The sequence below is a fragment of the Leptosomus discolor genome, chromosome 7 (assembly GCF_034619465.1).
Source record: "Leptosomus discolor isolate bLepDis1 chromosome 7, bLepDis1.hap2, whole genome shotgun sequence".
Lineage (NCBI taxonomy): Eukaryota > Metazoa > Chordata > Aves > Leptosomiformes > Leptosomidae > Leptosomus > Leptosomus discolor.
The window spans coordinates 46670055-46682479 of NC_141397.1; the positions used below are offsets into that span (position 1 = coordinate 46670055).

Consider the following 12425-nt stretch of genomic DNA (forward strand, 5'->3'; position numbering starts at 1 on the left):
TGTAGAGGCTTTTAAAGGTAGTTTCTTAACAATGCGCCAGAACAGTAATTGACAGCTAACTCAGAAGCTCGCAAAATAAAAAAACAATATATTTGTCACAGATAATTTTTACAGTAAATGAATAGAGCCCCAGAGAAACATGTCACAGGATTTAAAAAATGTATTCAGAGTCATAAAAGAAAGAAGAGTGAGGGTGGGCTTTCCAGGGATCGTCAGAAATGCGGCACAAAGATGACAAATTTAAGTAGATGAAAAATGTTTACTGGTATGAACACAAATGTGTAGGTGTATTATTCTGGGGGAAACACATGTTCCATTTTGCTCGGAAACCAAGAGCATTCAAACTGCTCTGACAGTACCCACTTATTCTATCTCATAGTACCAGAGAATTAAGTCCTCTGCCTGTAAGTAACCCCCAAAGAGCCTCCATAGTTCTGATAAAATAAATCAGTCTCGGAATAAGAGTAACACCTTCCGAGCTGTCTGGAAATCAAAATCTTAAAACTTTGTAGATAAGAAATAATGCATGGTAGGTACAATGCTGTACGCTTTTTCAGCCTCTGTAGTGAATTATTGCATGCCCTTAGTATAGTTATCATTGCTTCATTTAAACCGTTATTCCAGTCTGCCAAAAAAAGTATTGATTACATCCGCTGAATATGCACTCACTGCAGAGGTCATCTTCAAATGAAATAAAATAAAAAAAAAAAAATAAAAAAATCAATGCCTCATACGTAATGTATGAAAGTTGAGTTGCCAGGACACTAGTTTCTCAAAACTTTCCTGCTTCAGATGAGAACTAACTAAATGCTACGGACTGACAGCTACATCTTGCTTTTCCTTGCCCTTTTTTCTTAACGTAAGAATAAGCAAAATTTTCTGGTTTGCCCTGTTTTTAGCTGGGATCTTCCACTAGATGAAGCATCTAGTCCTTTCTATTTCGCCTTCTCTTCTGTAATTTATTCTGTTTGGTTCTCGGTCTCTCTCTGAAAAACAAAAAAGCAGTTCACCAGCAACTAATATTCAGTTGCCTCCCTACATAGGTCTTGGCTGTTTAAAGTTGTTCTTCTTACAGCAATTGTTACGAACCTTGAGGATTTTAACATTTTTAATTCCCCATTGAACTGTGGCTAGAAGTCTGCAAAATATTTATTGAAAAGTTCATCAGTTTCATTATTTAATCCAAAGGGATGGGAAGAGGAGGAGTGAATGCAGTGTGCGTGCATGATACAGCTTTCCTTTTACCTTCTCTTGCCAAAGTAACAAGTGCACAGAAAGAGAGAAAAAAAAAGAAAAGAAAAGAGAAAAATTGCATTGAGATAAGTAAAGCTTACGTTGGTTGAAGGATCATTTTCATTTTCAGTAACACAGGCCTGGAGATTCAAACTCAGGGATTTGCAGGTTATCAGGATCCTCTTTGCAGGCCTTTCTTCAAATGGCTTGATCACTGAGTTTGTCCCTGGAAACTCCTTTTTCTGAGGATTCAATGACTGAAAAAAGTTGGTCAATTCATTACATATGGGAAAAGCATGGCATTCCAAAACTAAGTAAGCTTTTAAAGGTCTTGACAATCACTGAAGCACCTGAAAACCTCAAAAAGTCATTGCTAGTATCTTCACATTACCATAGTAAATGAGTGTTATTCCTAATTTATAGATTAGGAAGCAAAGCAAAAGATTGCCCGAGGACATATATAATGTCAGAGGCAGAACTGGGGATCCAAGTTAGGTTTTCTATAATTTTAAAAGTTTTTTTCTTGTTTACTTACTGCTTCTGAAACTTTAGCTTTTAATTTCCTCATACAGATCGAACAGCCATATTTTCAGACTATAACACCACATTTTAGGATTACATTTCAGACCTTTCCCCTCCTTTCCCTTTACACGCCATACCACTATTTCAATTCTCTTAATATTTTTAATAATGGCGCTATAGTTGATTGACAACAGGTTCAAGTTTGAATATACACTGATCCTGATTTTACTTAAGTTTTCTTTTTAAATAAAACAAAGTTTCCAGTTATATTGCCACCAAATGTACATTCAGTTCAAGCAATAATATTCTTATAATCATGAACTCTGACACTAAATGATAAGCGAACTGCACTTCCTGCATTTCCAGCCAAACTTTTTTTTTCACATAGATCACAGAATCAGAAAATGTCAGGGGTTGGAAGGGACCTCAAAAGATCATCTAGTCCAACCCCCCTGCCAGAGCAGGACCACACAGGAACGTGTCCAGGCGGGTTTTGAATGTCTCCAGAGAAGGAGACTCCACACCCTCTCTGGGCAGCCTGTTCCAGTGCTCTGTCACCCTCACAGTGAAAATGTTTTCCTTACGTTAACGTGGAACCTCCTGTGCTCCAGCTTGCACCCATTGCCCCTTGTCCTGTCATTGGCCATCACCGAGAAGAGCCCGGCTCCATCCTGCTTACTCTTGCCCTTCACGTATTTATAAACATTGATGAGGTCACCCCTCAGTCTCCTCCAAGCTAAAGAGACTCAGCTCCCTCAGCCTTTCATCATAAGGGAGATGTTCCACCCCCTTCATCACCTTGGTGGCTCTGCGCTGGACTCTGACAAGCAGTTCCCTGTCCTTGAAGTGAGTGGCCCAGAACTGGACACACTATTCCAGATGCGGTCTCAGCAGGGCAGAGTAGAGGGGGAGGAGAACCTCTCTCGACCTACTGACCACACCCCTTCTAAGCCACCCCAGGATGCCATTGGCCTTCTTGGCCACGAAGGCACCTTGCTGGTTCATGGTCATCCTGCTGTCCACCGGGACCCCCAGGTCCCTTTCCCCTACGCTACTCCCTAACAGCTCCGTCCCCAACCTGTACTGGTACATGGGGTTGTTCTTTCCCAGATGCAAGACTCTACACTTGCCCTTGCTGTATTTCATTAAATTTCTCCCTGCCCAGCTCTCCAGCCTGTCCAGGTCTCTCTGAACGGCAGCACAGCCTTCTGGGCTGTCAGCCGCTCCTCCCAGTTTATGTCATCAGCACACTTGCTGAGGGTGCACTCTGTTCTCTCATCCAGGTCATTGATGAAAACATTGAATAGTACTGGTCCCAGTACTGACCCCTGAGGGACTCCACTAGATACATGTCTCCAATTAGACTCTGTCCCATTGACCACAGCTCTCTGACTTCTTTCCTTCAACCACCTCGCAATCCATCTCACTACCCGATCATCCAGACCACACTTCCTCAGTTTAGCTGTGAGGATGCTGTGGGAGATGGTGTCAAATGCTTTGCTGAAATCAAGATAAACCACATTCACTGCACCACCATCATCTATCCACCTGGTTATGTCTTCATAAAAGGCTACCAGGTTGGTCAAACATGACTTGCCCTTGGTAAAACCATGTTGACTGCTCCTAATGACCCTCTTATCCTTGATATGTCTAGAGACAGTGTCAAGAATAAGTTGTTCCATCACCTTTCCAGGGATGGAAGTGAGGCTGATTGGCCTGTAGTTACTTCGGTTCTCCTTCTTGCCCTTTTTGAAGACTGAAGTGACCACATTTGCTTTCCTCCAGTCCTCAGGCACCTCTCCTGTTCCCCATGACTTACTAAAGATGATGGAGAGTGGTCTAGCAATGACTTCTGCCAGTTCCCTCAGCACCTGTGGGTGCATCCCATCAAGGCCCATGGATTTACGTATGTCCAGATTGATAGATATGCCTTTTCTACCTCCAATTGTTTTTAACATCCATTCACATTTTGGTAGTCAAATTCAGTGTAATGGCCAACAATAAAAACACTGTCTTGTAACATTCCCAGTCCAAGAGAAGGTTCTGCTCCTGTAATATTTTCAGTTTGCTTTAATGATTTGAAGCTTAGCTAGAGCGAGCTAGATGACCTCCAGAGGTCACTTCCATCCTCAACCATTCTGTGACCAGGTACCTCTACAGACTAGAGATAGCTCCCCTCACCATTCAAAGCTGATGTCGTGGGTATACCCAGTTGCTTGCTGAACTCCAATCCACTCTGTTGGCGTAGCTAACTCAGTTTTGGGGAAAAAAAAAAAATAAAAAAAATCACTTACTGCTATATCAGGATCCAAAGAGAAGAGATTTAGTCGCTCTGTATTTCGAGAGGCTTTCACTGTTTCTTCTGTTTCTGTGATGTACTGTGGTGACAGACAATAAATTAATTTTCTGCACAAGAACAGAAATCCGTAGAATTGTTAGACTTCTAAATGAATGATCAATGTTTCACTTCTAACAACACTTCTCATTTCTGCAGTAGTTATCCCAAAGCACCTTCAAGCACTCTTTGAAGGTTATATGCTTGTGAAGCAGGGATTTTCAGGCCATGATATACTTCTAAGGAATCCCAAAACTGATCAATTAAGTAATTCAAATCATATGTGTCACTAAAGAATCCATTGTGTAAGATGTCAGAACAGTGGATCACTGCACTAAAATCACTTTAAGGATTCCCAAGTTAAGGAAAACAAACCCAGCCCCACAGAAAACCACTTGTGTCAGAGGGAGGGCAGAAAGGGGAGCAGGAAAGCACAGCTCAGCCTTACAGGCAGGCAGACACACAGATTACAGTGTGTCACCCAAAGGTAAGGCTAGGAGTCCTCTCACCATCCATCCTTCTGCCACAAGGCAGGATCGTTCACACCCATTTCATTTCTGAGGGACACACACCTAAGTTAATAACAAGCTCTGATAAAACCAACTCAACAACCTCCTGAAGCCACCTGTTACTTTCCTACTCTGCTTTCAAAAAGTTTATTCTTATGCCTAACTTTGATAATCTTTTCCCTACTATTTAAGCCCATTCACCCAACATATGAAGTACACCCTACACATTCCCTTCCCCTTACAGATCCCTCATGGTATCTTTGAAACCTTTTTGTTTTTTTCAGTCTAAACCTGCTCAATTCCTTCAGTCTTTCTTTGCACTTTGTTTTTCATAGCTTTTCTTTATTTTTCAATCTCTGAACTAGTAATGGAGTATACAGCTTTACTGGTTGCCCAAGACTTAGTACAAACCTTAGCTGTCATGGTACAGGCTGTGCTCTTGTTCAGGTCCCATTCAACATTTTGTGTTTTTCACAACAGCATGACATTGCTGACACACATCAAGTAACAAGCAGACACTGCACAGTAGGACCAAGAGCTCTATGTTCACTTCCTAACATGCCCCACCCACAGGCTGACTTGCAGAAGCAGGTCCTGATGTGTCCCTGGTGTACTGGTTCCAGCAGATGGGATCAGGAGATTTACCTGCCATGGACTAGGGACAGGCCACAGATCACTGCTGCAGCCAGGCCTATACAGCAAGGGGCAGGGAACAGGAATTAACCATATAGAGGGCAATACAAGTATCGCACAACACACAGAATATCTATTTTTGCCTTGCAGGCCACCAGTGGTCTTTCAAATATCTTTAAAATATCTGCATTAACTAAACCATTAGAAAGTATCTATCCACAGACGAGATGGTCAGGTACTACTGTTGTCCTTACTAGATAAACTCAGTTACATTTTATCTGGTCGGATAATTGTTTTGTTTTGTTTTTATTTTGTGTTTGTTGCTTTTTTGTTTGCTTGTTTGTTTGGTTTTTTTTTAAATTCTAGGTGACCACTTTATATATAAGAACACAACCTACAGTAAAATGTAGACCAAATTCTGTCCTCATTTGCATACACAGCTTTCAGTTCAAATCTGTGGGAGTAACATCCTCAAACAGCATTTGGCTGTGTAGATAGATAGTATCTATAGTAGCTCACTGACAGAAAATTACAAACAGATCATACATTCATTTAAGAAAAAGCAGTGAAATATTTCCAACCTAGCTTTTCATCAAAAAGCTTCTTAGCACCATCTACAATTTTCTCATCCACATGAAGCATTTTATGAGATCCAGAAGACAAAACGCCTCCCCTGATTCTGCATGCATCTTTCAAGGAAATTACAGAAGGCGATGAGCAGTTCAAAGCTCGTTTCCTTGCAAGTCACACAGGAAATCTTGGCTTTCCAAGGGCCAAACTCTTCTGAAATGCAGTTAAAAAGAGTAAACATTTCACAGATAACTGCGGGGACCAGACCCTTACAGCCTTCACAGGTCTAAATCAAACCACTCTAGGGAGCACCTACTTTCTTTACATCCAGCAGACATTCTCTCATTTAAACAAAGCTGTCAGCTGTTCAGAAAGAAAACTATTCCTGTCATTTGTCATGGCTCTAACAATCACAACAGGCTGTGCTATATTTTCAAACCTTTCACAGTATTAATGATCATCTATTGGCAGGCTTTTTTTACCTAGGTAGCACTTTCCACTAAGCTTGTAAAGATAAATATAACAACCATTACTTTTGCAAAGTCTGGGTGCAAGGTGTTCTCTGAAGAATCAGTCTCTTCTTGAGAGCAATCATAATTCACCGAAACTACTGCAGGGTCTTGAAAAGAAGAAAAAAAAAGGAAATGTTTTTATTATACTTGCTATTACCATTGGTTTTGCAAAAAAACGCAACCAAAGAAACCCAAAAAGAAAATCTACCCTCATGCTCTTTCGTTTTATTCCATCTAGTACCATCAGGCTAACAAATGGAAGATACACTAATGTAAACCTCTGTCCTCCTCAACCTCATCTCCCACTGGTGCTTACTGTAACTCAGTCTGTATTTAAGATTTCAAACAAGAGGCCTGACTCTACTCAGTGAAACATCTCACACATTCTTCCATGACAAATATTCATGCCCACAACAAAGACACCTTCCTTTGCTCTCTTGGTCCCTTCTGAGGCAACACCAAAGGTTTGTGCCAAGCGAAAGATTTTGGACTCACAGTAAAGGAAGCCTTCAGTGAGGCAGGCAGGACCTTACCCTCTTTTTGGGAAGGGGAGGGATTCAGTCTGGCCTCCATGAGCTATAAATTCACAGATCAAGAAAACAGCACTATACAGCAACCCCTTTGCTTTACTTAGCCCACCAGGGACCTTTTGGCTTTCACTAGGTAATTCAGCCCAATGTGAAATAAGTCATTATGGTCATTTAGGGCTCTTCTGCCAAGAAAACATCATGCCTTTTGACAAGTTAACTCCATAGCACATTCCTGTTGCTTGTTATCAGGGTTTTTACCAGTAGAGACTTCTGTTTTCTGTTAGCCTTATGTCTTTGACCTTTTATGCACACATTTCTTCCTGTTTCATTAATATCCCTTACGGGTGGGATTTTCAAAAATACTTCTCTGATTCTGAAGTGCAAGTCTTATGTGCCTCCAAATTATAAAAACATCTTTGGCTATACGAAGAGTATCCTGCCCCTCCAAAATCAGAATGTATTATAAAAAGCCTTCAATTAGCTCTGAACTTCCCCGAGATTCAGATGAATGTGGATTCAAACCTTTAATTCAGCTCAGAGCACAACCAGTTCAAATCTGTATTAAGGTTTCCAGTGTTTTCAGTCTTAGAATTTCAGCTGGGGTTCATCGAAACTGAATGTGGATTTATTATGTGGAAGAATGAGTTACTGCCACATGAAGAGTGCAGTATAACAGAGCATCCAATTCTTTCTTCCACAGTGAAAGCTTATTAATATGCAAACTCACAAAAGCAAAAAATGAAAAGTCAGTAAGCTTCCAGGCAAAGAGCAATATACCACAGCTGGGGTTGTTTTTTTTTTTTTTAATTATTAGCTCCAGATTTTTAAAGAAAACAAAATGCTAGAAAAAGAACTGATCTAACCTCTCTGCAGCACAAAACTCTTTAAAATCTTCAGATTCCCAAGACAAATACAAAGTATAGCAAGATCATCAACAGAGCGGACTATATTTGAAAAAGAGTTGCATATGCAAAGCAGAGCCACAGTGCTCCTGCTGATTTTGTTGGGAGCAGCTTTACTTCCCCCAACCCTTTTGAAAATGATCTGTGGGGAGTCAGCTGATATTGTTCAAGGATTGCCAAAAGACCAGTGCTGCTCCATCAGAAATCAATAGGTGCAGAATCCATTACAGACTCAGGCAGTTAAAATGATTCAGTAGTGATCTCTGAAGGTTCAATTTTTTTCATTTGATTAAAAACAACCCAATGCAAGAGACTATTCACTCTTACCAAGTTTCAGATCAGTGAGATCTGCACTTTTTCTCTCCTGAATGGCTCCCTCTGGATTTATTTGTAGGATTTTGTTGAGAGTGAAAATCCAGTCATCCATATCCTGCTCATTTTCGGCTGCCAGCACAAAGTATGTGAGGTCATTCATTTTCAACTCAAAGGCATGTTTCCTAAGCCTGTTATTCTGTTGGAACAAAAGGAAAAGAAAAATAAACACTAGAACTAATTATAAAAAGGTACTGAAAAAGGCATCCATAAGATGGACTTGTATATGGCAACTGCTTAAAAATAACATTCAAGCAAAATTCAGTGACTTTAAAGAAAATCCAAGTAGTGTGATATTAACACAAATTTATGTCAATTTATTGTTGCATCTTTTTGCATCTAAGATCTATGGCCAAATATATGTCTTCTGTTGAGCCACAGAAATGTAAAACTACAGACAATATCACTTCAAATTAGTAGGGAATACCTCCAAAGTGGATTAATGAAAGATCTCTGATGGTGAAGTACAGCATTGCTACATGAGTCATAGTTGTCTGGAGAGAACAATTCTAAAGCCCAAGCCTCCCACAACTTACCAGCACACCAGACACTCAAAAAGATACCAAGTAGTGCTAAATCATACGAATATTTGCTCAGTGGGAACAGAACTGACTTCACCAAATTCAAACCAGCAAGCAAGTGAGGTCAGCACGCAATCAAAGACTCTCCATCGCTGACTGCTGGGGCTGGACCTGAATATTCAAAGCTAACTGTGAACAATTTATAAAATCTTCTGCTTTGAGATATTTACAGATGCTGCTAACAAACTGCATAAAAGTAACAACTTCTGAACACCTAATGAAGTTAGAAACATTGGGGTTAGGATGAAAACATTTCTACAAAATTTTATTCTTTCTATGTTTTTCTGCAAGAGCTTCTGGATGATATGAGTTTAAACCTGGAATACAGATTAACCAGTAAATCCAGAAGATTGCAACATGATAAATTCCTCCATGTGAAAAGATTACAATGGGTACTTCCCACCGCCGCTTTTGTGTCAGAAGGACTTCAAGAACAACCAAGGCCATTTCATCAATTCTTTGCAGAAGGCAAAAGGTGAGGTATAGTGCTGCTCAGTCATTGCAATGTTATCCTTTTCAAGTATAGATTAAGAACCAATGCCCAGTGTTCTGGCAACAGATTGAGTTCTGAGATCTGTTCTGCACCACCAGCTTTTACCTGCAGTAGATGGTTAATCCATCAATTCCTGTCCTAAGAATTAACAGGTGCTTAGTGACTGAAACAGCTCAATAAAATTAATGTGATCTAATATAATGTGCTTAATTTATCAAATTTATCAAATTAATGAGTCTTTTATCTCTTAGAAGGAGTTGTATCAATTATCTCTCCTCCTTGCTTAAATCTGAGAGAACATTGATGTGTTCTACCCCCTATTACTTCATCAAACTTTTACAACCACTGACTACGGACATCAGTGCCACTGGTTATTTTTCAATATTCCACAAAATTACCATCACTTTCTTGACACATCTAACCTCGGAGTGATGCTGACAAATGAAAAATAATTCATCCACTCCATAACTGGCCATTTCACTCAGTTTTACTTTTATTCACTAACAGTCTCAAATAACGGGACAACAGTATCCTGTAGTTCTACATACTATAACTACTTTTCTGTACAGTCCTGTATCCACAAGTTATTAAGAATAATTTCTAGGCCAGATGGTGAAATGATAGTGATATTTTTATTTAAGAGGAACAAAGGCAAAATCTGATATTGATTAGCAGAGAAGGAGACCGAGAACCTGATACACTGAGAATAGATTTCCATGAACATTCTTTTTTCCAGCGGCAGAGATGATTTAGAAGATTCCTACCCAATCTGTTGTTAATCACTTGCTCCAGTCTTTATATTACACGTCATGACCTAGCTCAGGAATCAGTTAAGACTGAACAACTTCTTCTGGAGCTACTTGGGTCAACAGAGTCAGTCAAACCTTGGCTTTTCAAACTGACTTGGGACTCCGTGTGTGTGTATGTGTGTGTGTTATTTTTTAGTTCTGCTACTGGAAATTCTCTTGGTAGGAGACAGTGTTCCTCTCAAGTACTTTATTGAGGTGAATATTCTTTCAGGGATATAAATTTTAGGTCACCCAAAGGAGGGTAAGAATAGCATTGGTTTTTGTAGCCACTGGTTCTTGGGTGCCTAGTATTTTTCTTGATCCTGAAATCACTCTAATCTTCCAGTCACTGCATGCATTCAAATACGCAGAACAAGGACTAAATTTGCACTGAAATCTGTTTTTACTGATATAATATGAGCGCTTGACCGAGAGTAGAAATTTAACAAAACTATGCCAAGAATCTTAGGTAGTGGCCATTCAAAATTTTAAAGCTCGATTATTTGTATAAGTGGATTATGTATACCAATTTATGCACAATCTATAAAGAAAAATGCTACGCTTCAATTTATCTTCAGAAAGTACAAAGAGCACTAAAATGAACGCATTTCTTGATATATTATGTTCTTCTCCTTACAGACATGGCCAAGATCTTTAAATCAGGTACTGTAACACTATTAGACATTATCTAACAGAGCAATACATCTAGCATGCTGAATCTTAAGAATATTAGGGAAAACTTCAATATCCACTTTCCCATCTGCACTTCAGACTTCTGGCAAGCAGATGAGATCTACAGCAAAGTCTTTGTTTCAAATCTAAAGCCAACTATTTTCTTCCCGATGAGTTAACCAGGGGTGAAGGGGGTGGGGGTGGGGAGGGGGTGGGAAGAGCATCACTTCTCAGTTTGCTTCTCTGTAAGTCCTTCCATATGCTATGTGGACCTTAACGTTGACTTGTAATCTTCAACACTTAATTTTAAGCTTAAAATGTCTTCCAGATGAAAATAACACAAGATTCAAAAAAAAAAACAAACCTATGGATGAGCTATGAATGAAACATCAGGCTAAGTTTAATGCCTGCAGGGTCATACTTCCAAAAAAAACAGAATTGTTTTGGAAATATTTTATATTTTAGTTGGAGATGATTTCTCCAGGATGTTTACTACAATTTACATACTCAGCCTCTATCAAACAGGACCTCAAAGTCATTCATAGAGATTGGTATTAAAACTCATTAAATCCAAACTTTCACATCACATTTTTCCTCTAAATCTTCAGTTTTACTAAACTTTCTCCACATTCTATGGCCTCCTTGTTTACGGCAACTTTAAGTCGGATTTTGTTTTTCAGCCCTATGATTCTAAGTTCATCACAGACTTTGATAGCTGATGATACTTGCCTTATTACACCCTGGGCTAAGACTCTCACTTCTTGCTAGTGAAGACAACTCATAAATTTGTGCATCCCATTCTACATGTCAATCAAAGAACAATCATGAAAACTAGGGTCTGGGGATAGGCAGGAGAAGAACATAGAGTTCAAACAGTTTGGGACAATTTGCAGGCACACTGCAGATTTAGAAGGCAGCTGTCAAAGTTCAGGAGGACAACTGCAAAGGTTTCTTGAGCTTTTTTGTCAGAGGGTAGTCAAAAAGGTCAGAAATCTTGCAGTGAAGATATTTCTGCTATCGTGGAGCATCATCAGAAACAACACAGAACAGGCACCCTCTGAGATAGCATTAAATCCCTACCTAAAACCACACTACAGGGACATTCAGGGCTTAACTAGAGCTCTGGCTGAGAGTCATCTTAAAAGAAAGCACACACTGCCAGCAAGCAGGAGCAAGCAGTAATTTCTAAACAGAGCTTCTGTATAACAATCTCCTTTATAGCTTCTGCCACGCTTCCAAGCTACCTGTTAAGGTCTTTCAAGCCAATGGACTGACACCAGCAAACACGATTGTCCTTCTACATATTTATCTCCATCCTAGCCTATACCTGTTTGAAAAAAGAAACATTCTTTTGAACTACACAAGGGAAACAGTCATTCCTTACAGAGCTCGGCACTTTCCTGGGTGCAGGAATGAGGTTCTGCAGGACCCTGTCAGCATATGTTTGTTCCCTGAGCGAATTACTCACTGATTACTTTTCTTGTTCCAAAGGCCCCATTTAAGGGTGAAGGAGAGACTTCCCAACCAACAAAAGCTTGTGTTTATCACCAGTCTTCCCTTGTATTACCCAAAATGTTTCTTTCAAAGCAACCCTCGAATCAGCCTGCACTAGCACTGTTACCAATCTTTACTGGTTAAGTAGTAAAGAATAAAGTATTGCTAAAAAAAAAAAAAGGAATTTCCTTGTTCAGTGACACATGGGGCTAGATCAACCACAGTAACATACTATTCAAGATAACATCTTGTTTTGAATGGGGAAGAAAAACCCCAAAA

General features: G+C 39.7%; 1 protein-coding gene across 3 annotated transcripts in view; it reads right to left on the minus strand.

Moving 5' to 3' along the window:
* DOCK10 (dedicator of cytokinesis 10) overlaps positions 1–12425 on the minus strand; it is a 165755-nt gene that overhangs the window by 66726 nt on the left and 86604 nt on the right. For all 3 annotated transcript variants that reach the window (XM_086467803.1, XM_086467802.1, XM_086467800.1), the window contains exons 8-11: positions 8074–8257; positions 6336–6421; positions 4050–4133; positions 1335–1490 (exon numbers count right to left, since the gene is read on the minus strand). In XM_086467803.1, coding sequence (XP_086323929.1) covers positions 1335–1490; positions 4050–4133; positions 6336–6421; positions 8074–8257 — 510 coding nt within the window. The remainder of the gene's footprint in view (positions 1–1334; positions 1491–4049; positions 4134–6335; positions 6422–8073; positions 8258–12425) is intronic.